Source organism: Cyprinus carpio, chromosome B23, assembly GCF_018340385.1.
Source record: "Cyprinus carpio isolate SPL01 chromosome B23, ASM1834038v1, whole genome shotgun sequence".
Lineage (NCBI taxonomy): Eukaryota > Metazoa > Chordata > Actinopteri > Cypriniformes > Cyprinidae > Cyprinus > Cyprinus carpio.
The window spans coordinates 12949930-12967936 of NC_056619.1; the positions used below are offsets into that span (position 1 = coordinate 12949930).

Here is an 18007-nt window from a genome sequence, read left to right on the forward strand (position 1 = left end):
AGGATATAAGGCAAATTTACATGTGCATAAACAGCATGTAAGTAGAGTTTGTGTTAATAATGGTCATAAATTATAAAAAATTTAATCGAGACAATCACTGAGAACTACAATCTTGATTTTCATAAAATATAAATTACTTAAGCAGGATAAATTAAAATATTTAAAATAAAAAAGTATATATATATATATATATATATATATATATATATATATATATATATATATATATATATATATATATATATATATATATATATATAATAACTATTTGCCTTGTTGCCCAGTAGATTATCTAAAATTATTGCTTGAAAACTTGAAATCAATATTAGTTTTGATAAAGTAACACTACTTTGAGTTTTGTGAGCCAGTGTCTTCTAAGCAGTGAACTGGCTAATTAAAGCATTAAGTGTGATATGTGAGTGTGTGGTGACTAATGGAGATGAATTATGTTCTATAAGTACAAGACAAGTAGGATTACTAGACTCTCTAAACTTCTGTCAGAAGTCTGCTTGCTGTCAGATTATACAGACTGTTCATGGGGAGGAGAAGACTCTATAAATAGAAGCCTAAGAAGACTTGACAAGAGAACAATAATAATTGACCTGCTGTGTATTTTACAGCAAGCATAGGATTATGTATGAGTGTGCTACAGATTAGACAGGTTTTCTTAAAGAGAAGAAAGCTTTAGCATTTTGAAAGGCTGTTTTGATTGCTGTGCATGTTTTTCATTAATGCTTGCTAATAAAACGTCGGGACAAAGAACGTCAAGACCTAAGAAGTCACTTCGTTAACAAAGCTGGAAGGACACCAGGGTTTCTGTGGCCTTGGTGTGTTGGAGAGGATCTCAGACCCTTAGCTCATGTCTTTCTGCAATATCATTAACAATATTTTTTCCCTTATGCGGGTGCAAGAATACAGGCATTGTGTTTTGCAAACAGACCAGTCACACTGTTATTTAACCCCTCCTCCGTGAAAATGATCACCAGGAATCATGCACATTTGAACCTCAGAGCCATTATCCCTGTATAGCAGACAGAAGCCCTGCTGCTTCTTATGTGTCTTGACGACACATTTGAGACCAACATATGTGATCTTTAAAATCACACATGCACTATTTAAAGTGTACAGCTGCTCTTTTGATCTCAAGATGTCGATGGGGTCACTTGTTGAGTAGACCTACATCATGATGTCTTTTTCATCAGTGACATACATTGGTTTCCATCCAAAGTTACGAATTTAAAGGGGTCATATGATGCTGCTAAAAAGAACATTATTTGGCGTATTTGGTGTAATGAAATGTGTTTATGCAGTTTAAGGTTAAAAAAAAACACATTATTTTCAACATACTGTACTGTACATTATTGTTTCTCCTCTATGCCCCGCCTTCTGAAACGCATCGATTTTCACAAGGCTCATCGCTCCGAAAAGCGAGGTGTGCTGTGATTGGCCAGCTATCCAGCGCATTGTGATTGGCCGAATGCATCGTGTGACGGAAATGTTACGCCTCTTAACATATTGTGATGCCTTGGCCGGCCGGAGCGACAAGACATAAACATAAAACCCATTCTAACATGATATAAACATGATTTCTAGTCCTGTCTTTTTTTGGAAGGCAAAAAAAAGTAGTTTCGGTGCATACCATGGTCTTGCAGCAACCACTTATGACGACCCTGGGCTGGACGCAGTTGATGTATTTCCTCAGCGACCAGCACGGATCAGCTCCAGACATGACGAAGCGGATATCATCCTCTTTTGGAAGACCAAACAAAGTAGTTTCGCTTTCACAGTGAAACACACAGTGTCTATACGACATGGCGGCAACAACAATACTACAATGAGAATAAAAGGTACGCCTTCTTTCTTTGCGTGAACATTTGGGCGGCGTTATGCAAATCTTCCCACATACTGACGTACATATGTGGGGGCGTGTTAGAACGAGCCGCTTCAGGGGGGCGTGGACGAGTGTCAACTTTTATAAAGAATATCTCTTTGGATTTAAGACTTTAGTCTTTGCAACTTCACAGATCTAATTTATTCACCAAGAGCTTGTAACACTCCAAAGAGAAAAGAAAATTTGAAATCGCATCATATGACCCCTTTAACTTGTGCGCAAAATTGATATAGCGCATAAAACATTTGCGAATAAGCACTGTTTCCATACAGCGAGTCAAAGAGAACAAAATCGTCACTTGAACTGGTGCTAGGCTATGTATCACATGACTTTGATGCGCATGAAGGAATATTACTCGGCAAATGTGTTTCCATCTCCTTTCACTCGCATTAACCCTTTTTCGCACGTCAAAAACCACCTCAAGCGAGCTTCTTTTTTTTTTTTTTGCAAATTAAGTTGATTCTTATTCGAAATTTGCCGTTTGATGCAATACTTCAAAATGCACATAAAAACAGAGTGATGGAAACCTATATCATTATATTACACAGATAATAGTATGTCAATAAATGTGCTTTGTAGTTAGTCTGGGAACTTGCATCTATTAATAAATGATGCAAAATCCAGTATTTTTGTCACATTATTTGTGACCTGACATACTAATGAAATGCAAGCTTGGCAAACTGTTTAAGAGACTTAGGACTTCTCCCTTTCAAGTAGATAACAGCAGTGCTTTGATGATTTGTAATAGCTGCCCAAAGACATTACCAAGATGGCCAGCGAGTGGACTGTTTTAAAGGACCTTAAATGAGCCCAAATGCCTTCAGTGTAATGCAATTCAAACTAAATGTCATGCCATCAGATTACCTTTGAATGATCAGTCAAGGTCATTGGGAGCATCCATAGCTTGATGTAAATCATTTAGCTCGACACAGATGTTTAAAGAAACTCATCTTGGGGCGCTTTACGCTTTGATAGATTTCTTGGTTAGAAGAATTCTGAGGTACTTATGTAAACCGCATTGAAGTAACCCGTCCTTACCCAGAGGCGGTGCTGCCGAATGAGCACAGAGGGGCCCTATGCAGAGCTGAGGGCGTCATTCACACCTGAACTCAGCAGACATCACAGCTCATAAGTTCTATCTCATTACCTTGCCATTTAAAACATCATCTCTGCTCAGAGGCCTGCAGCCGTTCACCTGAGGCTTCACTCAAGAATCCTGCAGTATGTCCTGAAAGTCGTGGATAATGAAGATGCTGTCACATACCCCTTTGGTCTCAGACTGCAATTTTCTTTTTTTTTTTTAGCTGCACCTACCTGAGCTGTGAGCTATGGGTCCATCACACAATATGTCTGACAGACAAATTATGTACAATTAGCTATTTATTATTTTTACTAAATCATTTCATTTTAGACATGAATCTGTTTTAATGTGACATCAGAAGATGATTTAAAATAATACAACACAAACATAATATTAAATTTATATTTTTATAATATTATTTTAGTTTCAAGATGGTCTAAATTATTATTTTGTATTGTGGGCATTTGGTTATTTTATTAGTTTCTTTGTTTCCTTTTGCTTACAAGAAGAAGGTTTATTAAATACAAAAAGAAACAAAATTATGTATTTTATGCTACAAGTTGCTGAACACGACCCAAATGTGCATTTGAAGAGGAAGCATGCACACTAATAATAGATCTACTGGACATTGTGTTTACAGTATTTAGTCTTAGAGTGACTGACAGGAGAACAGAGGGGAGGTTTGAAGTGACAGGGTGATGTTTCTGTAGCAGTTTACTAGCCCTGTGATTGGTTCTGGGGCTCCAGTATGATCTTGCTGGAATCCTGAATGCAGGAGAAAGCAGCACGAGGGATTTTCATCACATTGATGTAGTTGTACTCTAAATGGACGGTTGACAGGAGAGAATCCTCAGTCCTTTTAACCTTGCAGATTGATTTCACTGGAACAGAGCTGAAAACACAAAGCCATACATATTACTCATTATCACACTTTTTATTGTAGGGATGTACAAATCTTCATAATAATTCCTTTTGTAATGTTTTCAATAAAAATACCTAAAGATCACTTTTATTTAAATTCAGAAAAATCTAAAAAGCATATGTGAGCAATAAAAAAGTATCTAATTTGGGTGAGTTTTGGTTGGATGAGAGCAAAAAACAACAACAACAAAAAAACAATTAAAATTATAAAATAATGTTGATCCTCAAGTATCCTTGTTTTATACATGTAAATATATTTATAAAACAAGACAAAAATGCTAATTAAGAAAATGACTAGTTATTGATCGATTCTGAAGTGTTTCTAGACTTTACTAATTCAAGAGTAGTTTAGAGAGTAGAGATATGCATCCTTGTAATTACTGGCAGACCCTAAATCAAGCACACAAATATTTTAATTAGTACAGTTCATGTAGTTCACTCTTGAGCTTGGAGCTCTCACTACATCAACTGCCATATAGTCTGCGGGTACAGACAAGCTTAAGCCTTTACACCTTTGAAATGCAAATTTACAGAAAAGAAAAAGTGAAATTATTAAGTAATAAATGAGAGAGAATGTTTAAAAGAAGATCAAAGAAAATTATCTGAGCTGAGTCTGAGCAGGAAAAAAAATCCAAGGGGAATGAGGATTTCAAATGGAGGTTGCATTCATGGGAATGTAGAAGCTTAAAGGGTTAGTTGACCCAAAAATGAAAATTCTGTCATTAATTACTCACCCTCATGTTTTTCCAAACCCATAAGACCTCCGTTCATCTTCGGAACACAAATTAAGATATTTTTGATGGAATATGAGAGCTCTCTGACCCACCCATAGACAGCAAGGGTACTACCACGATCAAGGTCCAGAAACGTAGTAAGGAGATTGGTAAAATAATCCATGTGACATCAGAGGATCAACTGTAATTTTACGAAGCTAGGAGAATACTTTTTGTGCACAAAGAAAACAAAAATAATGACTTTATTCAACAATTCATCTCCTCTGTGTCACTTTAGCACCATTTTGGAGAATATCCAGTGAATGCAAACAGCGTATGTTTATGGGAGGGTCAGAAAGCTCTCAGATTCCATCAAAAATATCTTCATTTGTGTTCTGAAGATGAACAATGGTCTTACGGGTATGGAACAACATGAGGGTGAGTAATTAATGACAGAATTTTCCTTTTTGGGTAACCTACCCCTTTAACACTACAGTTCTATTCCAAAACCTAGTGACTAGACAGTATTCAAGGCATTCATATTTAAATTTCATTGTATGTCTTTTTCGAGAATTATGGAATTCTAGAATGCACAGCAATGAACACTGTAAACATTTTCTTACAACAACATTGTATATTATTCAATACTGCATAGTATACACTACCTTTCAAAAGTTTGGGGTCAGTAAGGTTTTTTTTATGTTTTGAAAGAAGTCTGTTATGCACACCAAGGCAGTAATATATGAAATATAATTAAAAAATGACGGCCCCAGATTAATGTAGTACAACATCACACTCAAACTGTGTATCATTAGACAGATTTAAGACTCCAGCTTCGATGTCTGACCACTGTGTTAAGGAACAGAACCTAAGTGTACATACCTTATACGGTTGTGGTCTAGACGCAGTAGCTTGAGGTTCTTGAAGTGGCGCATATTGTCTGGCACCCTTTGAAACCTGTTGTTGTCCAAGTGTAACTCCTCCAGTGTTTGATAAACACCACGAAATGACTTCCCTAGCACACCGTTCTCTTCTAACAGGTTGTGGGAGAGGTGTAGGGACTGTAAGCCTGGACGGAGGTGACTCAGTGAGTATGGAGGAATGGAGTGAATGTGATTGTGCTGCAGGGAAAGATGGCGCAAGGCTTTGGGCAGATCTGAGGGCACCACTGACATCTGGTTATGGGACAGGTGAAGAGTTTCCAGCATCCTGATAAAACAGACAGACAGAGGTGTGGTGTTACCTCATGGAGTGTATTATGAGTGTACAATATGAGTACAATATGAGTGTACAATATGAGCACAATATGAGTAAGTAATTTTATTTTACCAAAATGTCAATACTAAAACTGTGCTAACTAATGTTAGTCTTTTGTGAATTAATGTACTTTTAACAACTTTATAATTCAGAATGTTAAGCAGTTTAGCAACAGTTTAGTTTGTAAACAAATTAGTGTTTTGAACAAATCTTTTAAGTGAAGGAATTATACTCATTCACTTCAATACACTAACATTTCTCATTAACTGCAGCCTGCGAACTCTATTTTTAGTTCTCAGTGACTTTGTGCTTTTTAAAAAATAATTTAATGATTCAAGGGCTCACTCATAACACATACATGTTGCTATCTTTACATATTTTCGCCACCTACTGCCAGGAATATGACATCTGAAGAGATGATCAACCAATCAGTGACTATATCAGTTGACAAATCTGAACAAATCTTTTCGGTCAATGGATTTAAAAAGGTCAAAATCCCCACCACCAGTAGGTAGCACGAAAGTTGTAGGCTTACTTGTTCAAGCAGCTTCATCAGAAAGACTTTTTGCTGGTCTACAGACACACTTGCTTGTCTAAGCAGGTCTTTACAACTTGTATTTATGTAAACCATGTTAGAATATTTTTGATGGTTAGTGTACATTGGTTGCATCATATGTAGTGGGTTTCTTTCAAGTGCTGGGGGAGCTTGTGAAGTTTTCTGCAGTGTTTGCACAGAGAACGGGCCCCAAGGCATGTCATTAACCCAGCACAAGGCAGCTAGAGCCAAAAAAGCCTGTGTGTCGACTTCAGTTAAGTGTATTTATGTGTGTGTGTGTGTGTGTGTGTGTGTGTGTGTTTGTGTGTGTGTGTGTGTGTGTGTGTGTTCTGTGAAGGCACAAGGGGGGTGGAAGATTTTGAGTGAGTGAGAGAATGTCCTAAAATTCATGGTAGTGTATGAGAGGCTTTTGTGTTTTTCAAGAGGGGTCTTGAGGAGGCAGCTGGTGTAAGTTTACAATGTTCGTCTCAGCAGGAGTCAGGAGCACATTTCCTCTGCCTCCATAACACTGATGACTGCCCAGTCCACCAGTGTGCTGAGGAGGAACGAGGGTCTCATATGGCAATGATTGTTATTATTACATCAAAAGCTACAGTGACCTCCATGTGCATTTCATTCACCCAACAAGATCTGATTCTGACCTTGAGAAGAGAGATGGGACTTCAGATGTTGCAGACTGAATATCAATCAGAATATCTAGCAGTGAATATAGCTGACAGCGTTTCAGAGAGGAGCCCTGAGCTATCTAGTTATGTCTAATCCTAGTTTTAGGTTAAATAAAGCAACTGTTGGTATCTCCTCAATGTATATTTTAAAAAGCGTTTGAATACCAAGAAAAACTGCTTTGAACAATGTGTCAGATCTATTGTTTATTTATCACAGATTCTCTTGCAGAAGCATTTTTGAGTGTTTAAACTAGTTTGAGACAAGTGCATTTTGAATGCAACCCACAAACATAATTTATGAAGTTGCATAATTCATTTAGGGAAAAGTGTTTGTCTAAAACGCTGTGTCAGACATTTGGAAAATCTAAAAATTTGGCCCGTCTTGCCTAGGGCACAAAGTGGGTCAAGACCTCCACTGGTGAACAAATAATGTAGGTGCATGCCATTCCTGCTTTTTGGAAATAAGTGTTAATGCTAATAAATAGAGGGAATTTTTCCCTTTCTTTAGGAGATTTTCATCAACAGTTGGGTTGTTAAATAAATCCATAAATGTTTTATTATGCATGTGTGCAATGGACCACTTTGACAAGTGAGCCAACACAATAATTTACAGCCAAAATGACACATATACCCACACTTACATACACAGAGAAATAAATATATATTTTATATGTTGTTAGCTTATGTTTATTTATATTATATTAGCAGTGTAGAAATCCACCATTAAGCTGACCAGTAGAAAAAAAGTAATTCACTGCCTGAACTATATCTAAAAGCATCATAAAAACTTTTAAACGTGCCATACCAGATACCATCTGACAAAACTGCCATAAAATACAGATTTGGTTACAAAAAAAGGTTTTGTTTCAAGAATAGGATTAATTAGTTTATGGATTATTGCAGTTTCAGGATTATTGGCTTCTGATGTCTGAGTCAGATTTGCATACTGACATTGTTCCCACACAGATTCCCCCCACCAGCAAGCCAATAACGGTGGGCATCCTCAGGGAGCACTCCCATAATGAGAAGCAGAGAGCACGGCTGCCACCGCATGACCACAGGCACACCGATGCCAGTGTTGCACAACCGTCCTTACGTAACCTGGCATGCAGGACAGGAAGACCACCGTCACGACAAGGCACATTTCGTTGGATCTCATGTTATATCATGCATGCGGGAGACCCAGGCACAGCTAAACTCTGCCCCTTTATTTAGGGCACTATGATTTGAACTAGCAAGAACGAGCAGCTGTGGCTCTGTAATTCATCTACAGCTGTGGCTCTGTAATTCATGCTCTTTTCCTGACTTTGAATAATTTTTTTCACACTTTAAAAGAGTGAAAGGCATTTATGTGTATGCGAGTGTGTCTATTCATATCTGCACAACCGCTGGCTCTTGGTTGTCTCCTCGGGCAGAGACACTTTATATAACTCATTATGAAATGAGAATGTGAACTTCTTGGTAAAACTGCACTAACTTGCATTTTTTTCTCCCTGTGTGAGAAAACAAGCAGTGCGTGTCCTTTCTTTCACCCCCCGCCTCATTCCCGTAAGCTCAGTCCAGCTAGCGCATCCACACTGTCCTCACATCCATCAAATCCTAAATCTCAGGTCACTGGCCTGCAGAGGAGCCCTCTGCCAGAACACCCTGTTCTTCACCCCGAGAACCAAAACAACCCTCCAGATGACAAGGGGTCTGTGGTGTCACTGCTCACACACAGAAATTTGTGCACCTATATAAACACAACGGCATATGAACACACAGAGCAACACTGTCTTTCATCCCCAAGTTGCACAGATTCCCATGACATTTGCCTGCTTATTGCAGACGTGACATAACTGGTCAGATATGTGTCACTTTAAAAGAAACTTTTACTAGCAGTTCTTCTACTAGAGCCTCTCCTCTAAGAGAAATAAACCATGAAGGTTGTTCAGTGACATTAAAAACTGTAATTAGATTTTATAGGCATGGCACTTGGATCTTTAAAAAAGGAGGATGGAGCTCAAGGAAATGAGGACATTAATATACACATACAATGTAAAAGCGGTTAGTTCAAGCAAAAATTTAAATTCTGTCACCACTCACTCACCCTCATGTCATTCCAAACCATTAAAAAATTTTTAAAACACTAATTAAAATATTTTTAATTAAAGATATTTCTGTCACTCCACTGAAAGATCATGCAAGCAATACGTTCAAGGTGCAAAAAGGTCATAAATGCATTGAACAGAAGCTAGAGTATAAGTGTCAATGCAGAAACAAATACAGAGAGAAAAGCAAAGGAGTTTATTAGTAGGAAGTGCCTTTTTATATGCTGAGGGTCTGTAATAGTTAGCCGTTAGCATTTCCAATCATTTCAATAGCAGTTCTGGCACAAGACCCCCCAGAAGTACGCAATTTGCCATCTTTGGACCACAAATGTATTTTTGAGCCAGTCATCTCAGCTTGAAATTTCATGTGACTGATCACACACAAGATTCAGGAAAATATTGTCATGACTACATCTTTATGTATATATATGTGTGTGTGTGTGTGTGTGTGTGTGTGTGTGTGTATATATATATGTATATATATATATATATATATATATATATATATATATATATATATATATATATATATATATATATATATATATATGCGGCTAGGCTGCTAGCTGAGTGAAAGTTAGAGAAATGGAGTTTTGAGGAGGTGTTGATGGAGCTGGGATTTACACTGGGTCTATGGTGCCGATTTAGACATTATTTGGGCTGACAGGCACTTATAAAGGATGAAGAAATGAAAGCAGACAGTAAAAGTCTTGCCTCAACTCGGGGAGGTTCAGAGATTTGTGCCGAGAAAATAGCATGGTGCTGCAGTTTGGGTAGATCACAGGATCACACACGTGAATGTGTGCATGCACACACACACACACACACACACACACACACACACACACACACACATCAACAGTAACAATTAACAGCAGTAATTTGGTGACAATGTGACATTATTTTTTAAATAAAGAGCCTGTAAAGTTGAGCTGATGGCTGATCAAAGCTCACTTACGCTCACTGCAGCTAATTACAGGTTACCTTAAAAAAGCAGCTGGAAAGTAAACAGTGCAACAGCCATGGAAACAGTTCCAGCGATAATGCCCGCTTTCCTGGTAATGCAGATGTTGATGAGAGTGAATAGAAAGAAAGAGAATTATGAATTCCTGCAAACCAGATTTGAATGGCACTGTTTCAAAAAGATTTGCAACTTACAAGAAAAGAAAATGAGTAAAAGATGTTAGAGATGAATAATGTATTAGTATAATTTGCTGACGGTATGAGAGTCAGTGTGAGAGAGGGAATGGATGGGGTGGAAAAGACAAAAAGCTTATGGTGTAGAGAAAGTTGTAATGGAAGGTCTTATTTTAATTTACTTTGGTCTGTTTCTCAGGATACTTAAATATAAGTCATATAGGTTACCTGCATGTTATTGTTGTGATGCTTTTGTCCTTTCAGAAACTTGAAAGCTCCATTTCACATTTATTGTAATTGATGGTAAATCTCAGCCAGTGCATTCTTAAAATATGTATCTTCTTCTTCAAACTGCTTTTAAACAAGAGAAGGGTGAGTAAATGACTGGATTTTCATTTTTGGATGAAGTTTGGATGTCTCTTTTAGATAAAAAGTACTGATTACTATTTTTCTGATTACTACATCTTTTCTGTTTAGCTTTTAGCTTTTGGTAGAAGTATGGATGGTTTATGTGCTAACCACATATCTGTAGGTTGGCAACTCTACAAAACAAAATCCACAAAATGTCTCTCTGCAGGAATGCATCATGGTCACCCCTGTATGAATCATAACCCCCACACATTCACCATCACACACCCAAAAGCCATAACCAGTGCTGTAAACCACTCCATTTGGCTGATCAGCAGTCAGACAAACATCTGCATTCACTGCAATACAAGTACAAACTGTTATCCACGAGTGAGCTTATGCCTAATCACAAAACAGACCCTAGTAATACTTTATATACGACCCTAGACCAAGTCTTTATTACTCGTGAAATTAAGCTTGGATTTCCAAATAGCTTGGACGTGGTATGTGTGTTCTCAGGCTTGTTTTTCTAACTTCACCCCATCACTCAGTGTGTTTGACGGGGTAAAGGGCAGAGTGAGTGATGAGTCGGCTCTCTGTCGCTTCTGCCTCCCGTATAACACGCTCCTGAGGATGAGTGATGTGAGACCTTGGAGAAGCACATCTACTCCGGTAGAATCGAAACTATGAGGCAGATGCAGGCTGACAGCAGGTTCAGAATAAATGATCACACTCCTTCAAGTGATTCTGATAATGACGGACACAGGTAGAATCGAAACTATGAGGCAGATGCAGGCTGACAGCAACTGGCTGGGTTACTTCTCTCAGCATGTCTTTTGTGCACCATCTAGTGGCTAATAAGGGAACTGTACCAAGGGAATGTGTGTGTGTGTGTGTGTGTGTGTTTGTGTGTGTGTGTGTGTGTGTGTGTGTGTGTGTGTGTGTGTGTGTGTGTGTGTGTGTGTGTGTGTGTTTGTGTGTGTGTCTGTGTGTGTGTGTGTATTATTTATTGTATATACATTTATCATTTGGGTCATTCCAAGTCAAATCAACCAAATTTTAGAAACTTTCCTGGCTAAAATGTCATTTTTTTCTGAAGAAAGATAAAAGATGGCAGCATCATAATGTTATTTTTAAAGATAGGTCTGTTAGTTATATTAGTTTACTTTAGAGATCTTTGTTGCATTTTATGCCAATTGTGATTACGTTATGAAAATGGGGGAATGGGGGATTTTTTATTTTTTTTTTGAGTTTGTGTAATTGTAGTTGTATTAAATGTATTTTAATTATCTTCAATATATTGGGTCTTAAAAAACAATCCTTTTGGCATCTTCGTTTTTAAGGCCCTATATAGTTCAGTTCCAGAGATACTGGAATTTTAATATGGCAACAGGAATAAATTGTTAAATTGTACACATGTTCAGTATGTGTACTAATAAAATACACATAAATAAATATAGTGTATTAATAAAATAATATAATATGTTTTATAAATATTAAAAAAGTGCATGTGAGACTCACCGCAGGTTGATCCAGGCCTCAGGGTAGATGCTGTTCTCTTTTAGGAGGTTGTGACTGAGATCTAACACCTTCAGGTGGACACACTTATCCAAAAGCCTGTCCTGCACCTCCACTATTTGATTGTCCTGCAACCTCAGGTCCTGCACATACACCAAGACATTTCAAAATATAAATACCATAAATCTATACAAAGAAGCAAGTGACTGAATCATTGGCCGGGTTACAGAACTGACCTCTATAGATGGGGGCAAGCCCGCGGGGATACCACTGAATCTGTTTTTATCCATTCGTAAAAACTTGAGTGCCTTCAGAGGTTTGAAAGCCCAGGGTGCAATGCTGCTCTCATAGAGGATGTTTCCTGTCAGTTCTAAGACTTTTAGGTTAGTCAAGCCTGCAGAAAACAAAATGTTCTTAGTTACTTCAGTTATAGATGCATTAGTAATTTCTTTTTATTTTGAGCTGTCCTACACTTATTCTGACACCTGGTGGTGTGGAGGTAACCTCCCACAAAAAAAAGGTATTCAGTTGTTAAAATTGTTCAAATGATCTTTTAGCAGTCAGTCATGATTTATTTAATGCTGGACTAAAACACTATGCATTATGCCAACTGTGTAAATAGTTACAGATGAAAAAACTGTGCATCACACATTTAACGATTGAGGATCACACACTACCAGTGACAAATTAAAATATTACGTGTCATAATATCAGCTCAAAATATAAAACATGTTTGATTTCCTCCGACTACATGGAATCACAGTCTGTAGATAAAAGATCTGAGTCTGCTCATCATAATCGATGTGATTTTTTTTTAATCTGTCAAGTCAAATCTGCTGACTGGCTCTGACTTTAGGTAACTAGTGCCAACTTGTCCAGACTGTTAATCGGAAAATCAGAAGTATTCCAGCCTTATGGTGTATCTTGTGAACAAAAATGTCCAGCAACAGGGGAGTTACTAAGATTAACCAAGTAATATTCGGCTGGTCATGTGATCTCAACATGTCGACCCCCTCAAGGCAACTTGTGATAAAAGGTTTTATTCAGCTACTGATATGAGACTAGATTACTGTATATCTCCTGTGAGTGTAAATTATTTCAAACATTTCAAAAGTACTACTCTATTCTTCATCTGTAAATCTTTATAATGAGGAAAAGAAATCACATGAATTACCAAAGCTGTGAATAAACTCATGTTTGTGCAGCTGGCAAGAAAAACAACACAAACCTTTGAAGCTGTGTGAAGCCAGTTGGTTTATTTTATTGTTGTTTATCTTCAGATCCTCCAAAGAAGATGGCAACTGTGGAACTGTTGTAAGTTCATTGCCGTCAAGTTTCAGAATCTTCAGCTTTGTCAGATTCTGTTAAAAGAGCAGAAAAACACTTGTCTACTTGAGACTTAGTGGTTATGTCCTGTCTGTTTTGGGCCTAGTGAATCTGAGCCTGCATTTAAACACTGCAATGTTTCCACTGTGCTTACCACCAAATGAAAAGCCTCAGTTGTGTATGTTTGTTCAGTTATTTTAATGTTAAGACATGTAAATGCACCCTGCTGACCCAGACTATTGGACTTGCCTGACTGTAGCTACTTTTCATTTGTGTGCACTGTAAATTGTGTACTCATTTCCCTCATCAAAGAGAATTTACTCTTTATGCTAATTTCACCAATATTTCATGGACCGTCCAAAGAAGACAGTGGCATTTTCCACTGGCCAAACTATTTTCATGCTGCTGAGTTTGCTTTGGGAGTGGTGTGTTTGGTCTCTTCTCAAAGTCTCCTGCTAGGAAACCGGACGTATCTTGGCTGGACTTATAGTTAGCAGTTATAATTTGAAACTTTTAATTTGTATGTTCTTAAAAATCCTGACTTAGATGGAATTATTTATAGATTTGATGTAGACGTACAGTACATACTCTTTTAAGATTATAGGAGTATTTAACTGGTGTAATTGAAGGGATAAAAAATGCCAGTACCGTGAAAAGACTTAGGCCAAAAGAGGAGTCGTCCAGCTTGTTCAAACTTAGGTCAAGCTCTTCAAGGTCTGGCAGTCCAGAAAAACCACTGGGAGGAATTCTTGTTAAGTTATTCCCTGTAAGACAGCACATTGGTTAAAATGTTGAATGGCTGTGCTTATTACAAGACACAGCCGACATAAATTATAGAACGTCTCAGTGATGCATATACTTATGTTGGATCGTTCAGCCTTTCCAGACCTTACCAGGCAGTTCAAGTATGGTGACTTCCTGGTTTGTGATGACTGGCAGGTGGGACAAGCCAATCTGCTTGCAGGATACTCGACTTTCTCCCACTTGGCAGCCTTCTGGTAACGAGTCTTGGGTTGAGGTGCTGTTAGATGCATCATTCTCCTCCTCTTCTGCTGTCTCTTCTTCCTTTCCCTCCTCTTCTTCTTCTTCTTCTTCTTCCTCCTCCTCTTCCTCTTCTTCTTCCTCATCCTCATCATCATCATCCTCTTCTTCTTCTTCATCCTCATCCTCTTCCTTTTTCTTTGCTTTCTGCTCTTCCCCTTGGTCCAAGAGGCGTTTTTTCTCTTCTTTGAGTTGGCTCAAGATTGCATTTAGTTTCCCTGCTGCTCCACCCCATCTCTCCAACACAGCATTGAGCTCCACCCACACAGCCTCAGCTCGCCCCATAACTGACTGATGGGACACACAGAAGGAACACAGCAGGAATAGTGCTCATTAGTGACACAGGAATGACCAGAAACATGCTAAACAAACTAAATATAGTGGACAAATCGCACAGGCAGGAATAAAGGAGGTGGAAAACGAGAGGTTGAGCATTAAGACAGGAAGCAAAAATAGACTTATAATTAGCATTTATGGTATGGTTGTGCTATCTTGGACTGCCAGGATACACATACTTGTTCCACTGTAACAACAGTAGCAGCCTGTGCAGCAAAAAGGCGTTACTATAGGACACGAGTATGGTCACGAATTCAATATTTACTGTTTTCTATTTATTTCACCAAATTATTTGATCTAAGAAACCTGATTGGGTTGTCTCCAGAAATACAAACTCACCTGTGTGTTTGTGGCAGTGTCGCTTACTTCCCTTGTTCTTTGTGCTTCATTGGTTCTCTTTTCACCTGCAAATGCAGCCATGATTCAACACAATAAGTGAATTCAGAACCATGTGTGAACCAACAACTCCACTGTTGACAGAAGAAGCTACACATGCACTACCGTTTAAATGTTTGGGGTAAGGTTTTTTTTTTTCTTTTTTAATAAATTGGTAACACTTTATTTTAAGGACCAATTCTCACTATTAACTAGCTGCTTATTAACATGCATGCCTTATTCTGCATGACCATATTTTATATCCCTTAATCCACCCCATACCAAAACTTATCAATTACCTTACTAACTATTAATAAGCAGCAAATTAGCAGTTTATAAAGGGAAAACTTTTAATTTATAGTGAATATGTTCCCTATTGTAAAGCAGCAAAATGCACTGGGTTACAAAGAAAATGTATTTTAAATAAAAGCTGTTTACATTCAGCAGCACAACTGTTTTCAACAATAATAAGAAGAAATGTTTCTTGAGCACCAAATCAGCATGTTCTGGATACTGAAGTAATGGTTACTAAAAATCAGCTTTGCCAACACAGGAATAAATTACATTATAAAATATATTCAAATATAAAACAATATATAAAACAAGTTATAAAACATTGTAATGGTATTTCACAACAGAACTGTTTTACTGTATTTTCAAGCAAATAAATTAAATCCTTTTTTTTTTTGTTCAAAAAATATTTTTACTGTCCCCAAACTTTTGAATGGTACTGAATTGTATTGTATTGTGTAATGTATAGCGGATCATGTACATAATTAATGTGAATAACTACACCTGTGTTTACTCTGCTATGACACCTGTGTATACATGAGGAGAACTACAGTTACTTAAACAAATTAAATTGTTAGGTAAAAAATGTTAGCCTGAATGCACTGTAAGTAGCTTTGGATAAAAGCGTCTGCTAAATGCATAAATGTAAATGTAAATGTAAAAGGTCACTGTATATGCAGCCACACACATTTCCAAATATTAAAAGTAATTTTCAACAATTTAAACTATTTTATGGCAGACATACTCTATAAAAAAAACTTCTATTTATTTATTTCGAAATATGCTTTGATTCTCTGTTACTTTAGTTTAGAACTTTATCGTAGTTCAATAAACACTTTGAACAAGAACAAAGTATAACAGACACCATTAACTATTCACAAGGGTCTTGTCTGACCATTACTAAAACTGCAAACTGTCACTGCTCTTGAAATCATAATTACTATTATTACTGATGAACTCACTTGATGCAGATGACGAATCCACTGGTTGATGCTGTGAGGATGAAACATCAGTCTCAGGTATAAATGTGAGGAGGGAATTCAGTTCATTCAGGACTGCTCCTTCCACAGATAAAGCTCCTAAGCACACGCAAAACAACAAAAGAGCCTGCATGATTCTGATCCGATCTGTTCAGATGCTCACCATGTACCTGCAGGCTCACCTCCAGCTGCCCTCTTAAATTCTCTCTTTGTCAGCAGTGAGGAGGAGGAGGAGGAGGAGGAGAAAACAGGGAGGAGATCACAGTACATGGTTAGACGTGTACAAGGAGCTTCATTGCCAGGAGTTCACAAAAATATAAACTCCTCCTTATAAAGTCAGCGGTTGTGCCAACAAACATTAGAGTTTGGGACATAGAGAGAGAGGGGCAGAGGAATGATGGTCAATGTCAGTCACGTCATGCCACAGTGACACAGTGTTCACACCTTGTAGCACTTGAGATGGACAAATGAGAGAGTTATCCAAACAAGAGGGCAGCGAGCGAGCAGCCTGACTGACCCGTACAGAGATCTCTCTCCGGCTCCATGTCTCGTCCTCAACATGTTCCTGCCTGGCATGCTGCCATTAGCACGTATGTAAGAAAAAGAAAAAGACCATGCCAAAAGAGAAAGACATGGTTCTCTAACTCATAAAACAAACAGATGGAGGCAGACAGGCATACAGACAAATGCTATGTGTTTTCAAAGCATACAGTTACACACACTTCTCGTTTGTTTATGTTGTTTGTTGGTTTATTTATAGTTAGTGACTTTTTTATGTTTTATTGTTGTTGTTTTTTTTGATTATTTTGTTGTTATTGTGGTTATTTTTAAACAAGGGCCACTGGGTTTGATATTGATCTTTTCTAAACCAATCACATTCATTCATTTTAAGTTTGGCATCAGTGTCCAAGAAGTTTTTTGTATAAAACTTTTGTATAAAACTCTATCTTTTTAATTTCACTCTGTAGTGTGAAATCAGAGGTTTGAGAAATCTGTGGGGGAGGAAAGAAGGATGTTTAAAAAAAGCCACAGTTATGGTTGGACAAGGGTCTCACAGACACATACAAATAGACCAGCTCTCAGGGTCACATTGTATAGGGAAAGATTGTTTGCATTTACATTCACACCATAAAGTATCACTGCAAAGCGAGATATTGCCTTGCGACTCTGTTTAAGTTTGCTCAGACAACACTGGATACAAAATGGGCAACAACTGTGTACGTTGACATAGGAAGCATATTTTTACGTGCACACCTTGAGGCATCTTTATACCTTTTCTCTATATCTTTTTCAGGTTACTTAACAGTTTTAATCTGATTTGCATTAGATATCAGATATCATTACAGATTTAAATTGATATTATTATAGTTTTTTTTTTTTTTACTTTATTTTATTAGCAAAAGCATACAGAAAAGTTCACAAATTAAATTAGATTTGCATTTTATTTAAATATATATATATATATATATATATATATATAA

The 18007-nt window shown here is 37.5% G+C and overlaps 1 protein-coding gene across 1 annotated transcript; it reads right to left on the reverse strand.

The window, feature by feature from the left end:
* Positions 1-3460: 3460 nt before the first annotated feature.
* Positions 3461-16738, reverse strand: si:dkey-32e6.6 (extracellular matrix protein 2). The gene is made up of 9 exons (XM_042750100.1): positions 16509-16738; positions 15220-15284; positions 14397-14835; positions 14152-14267; positions 13406-13538; positions 12414-12571; positions 12181-12320; positions 5489-5815; positions 3461-3864 (listed from the first exon to the last, which is right to left on the reverse strand). Exons 1-9 carry the CDS (start codon positions 16657-16659, stop codon positions 3690-3692), a joined length of 1704 nt encoding a protein of 567 aa, XP_042606034.1. The 5' UTR covers positions 16660-16738; the 3' UTR covers positions 3461-3689.
* Between the last annotated feature and the right edge of the window lie 1269 nt (positions 16739-18007).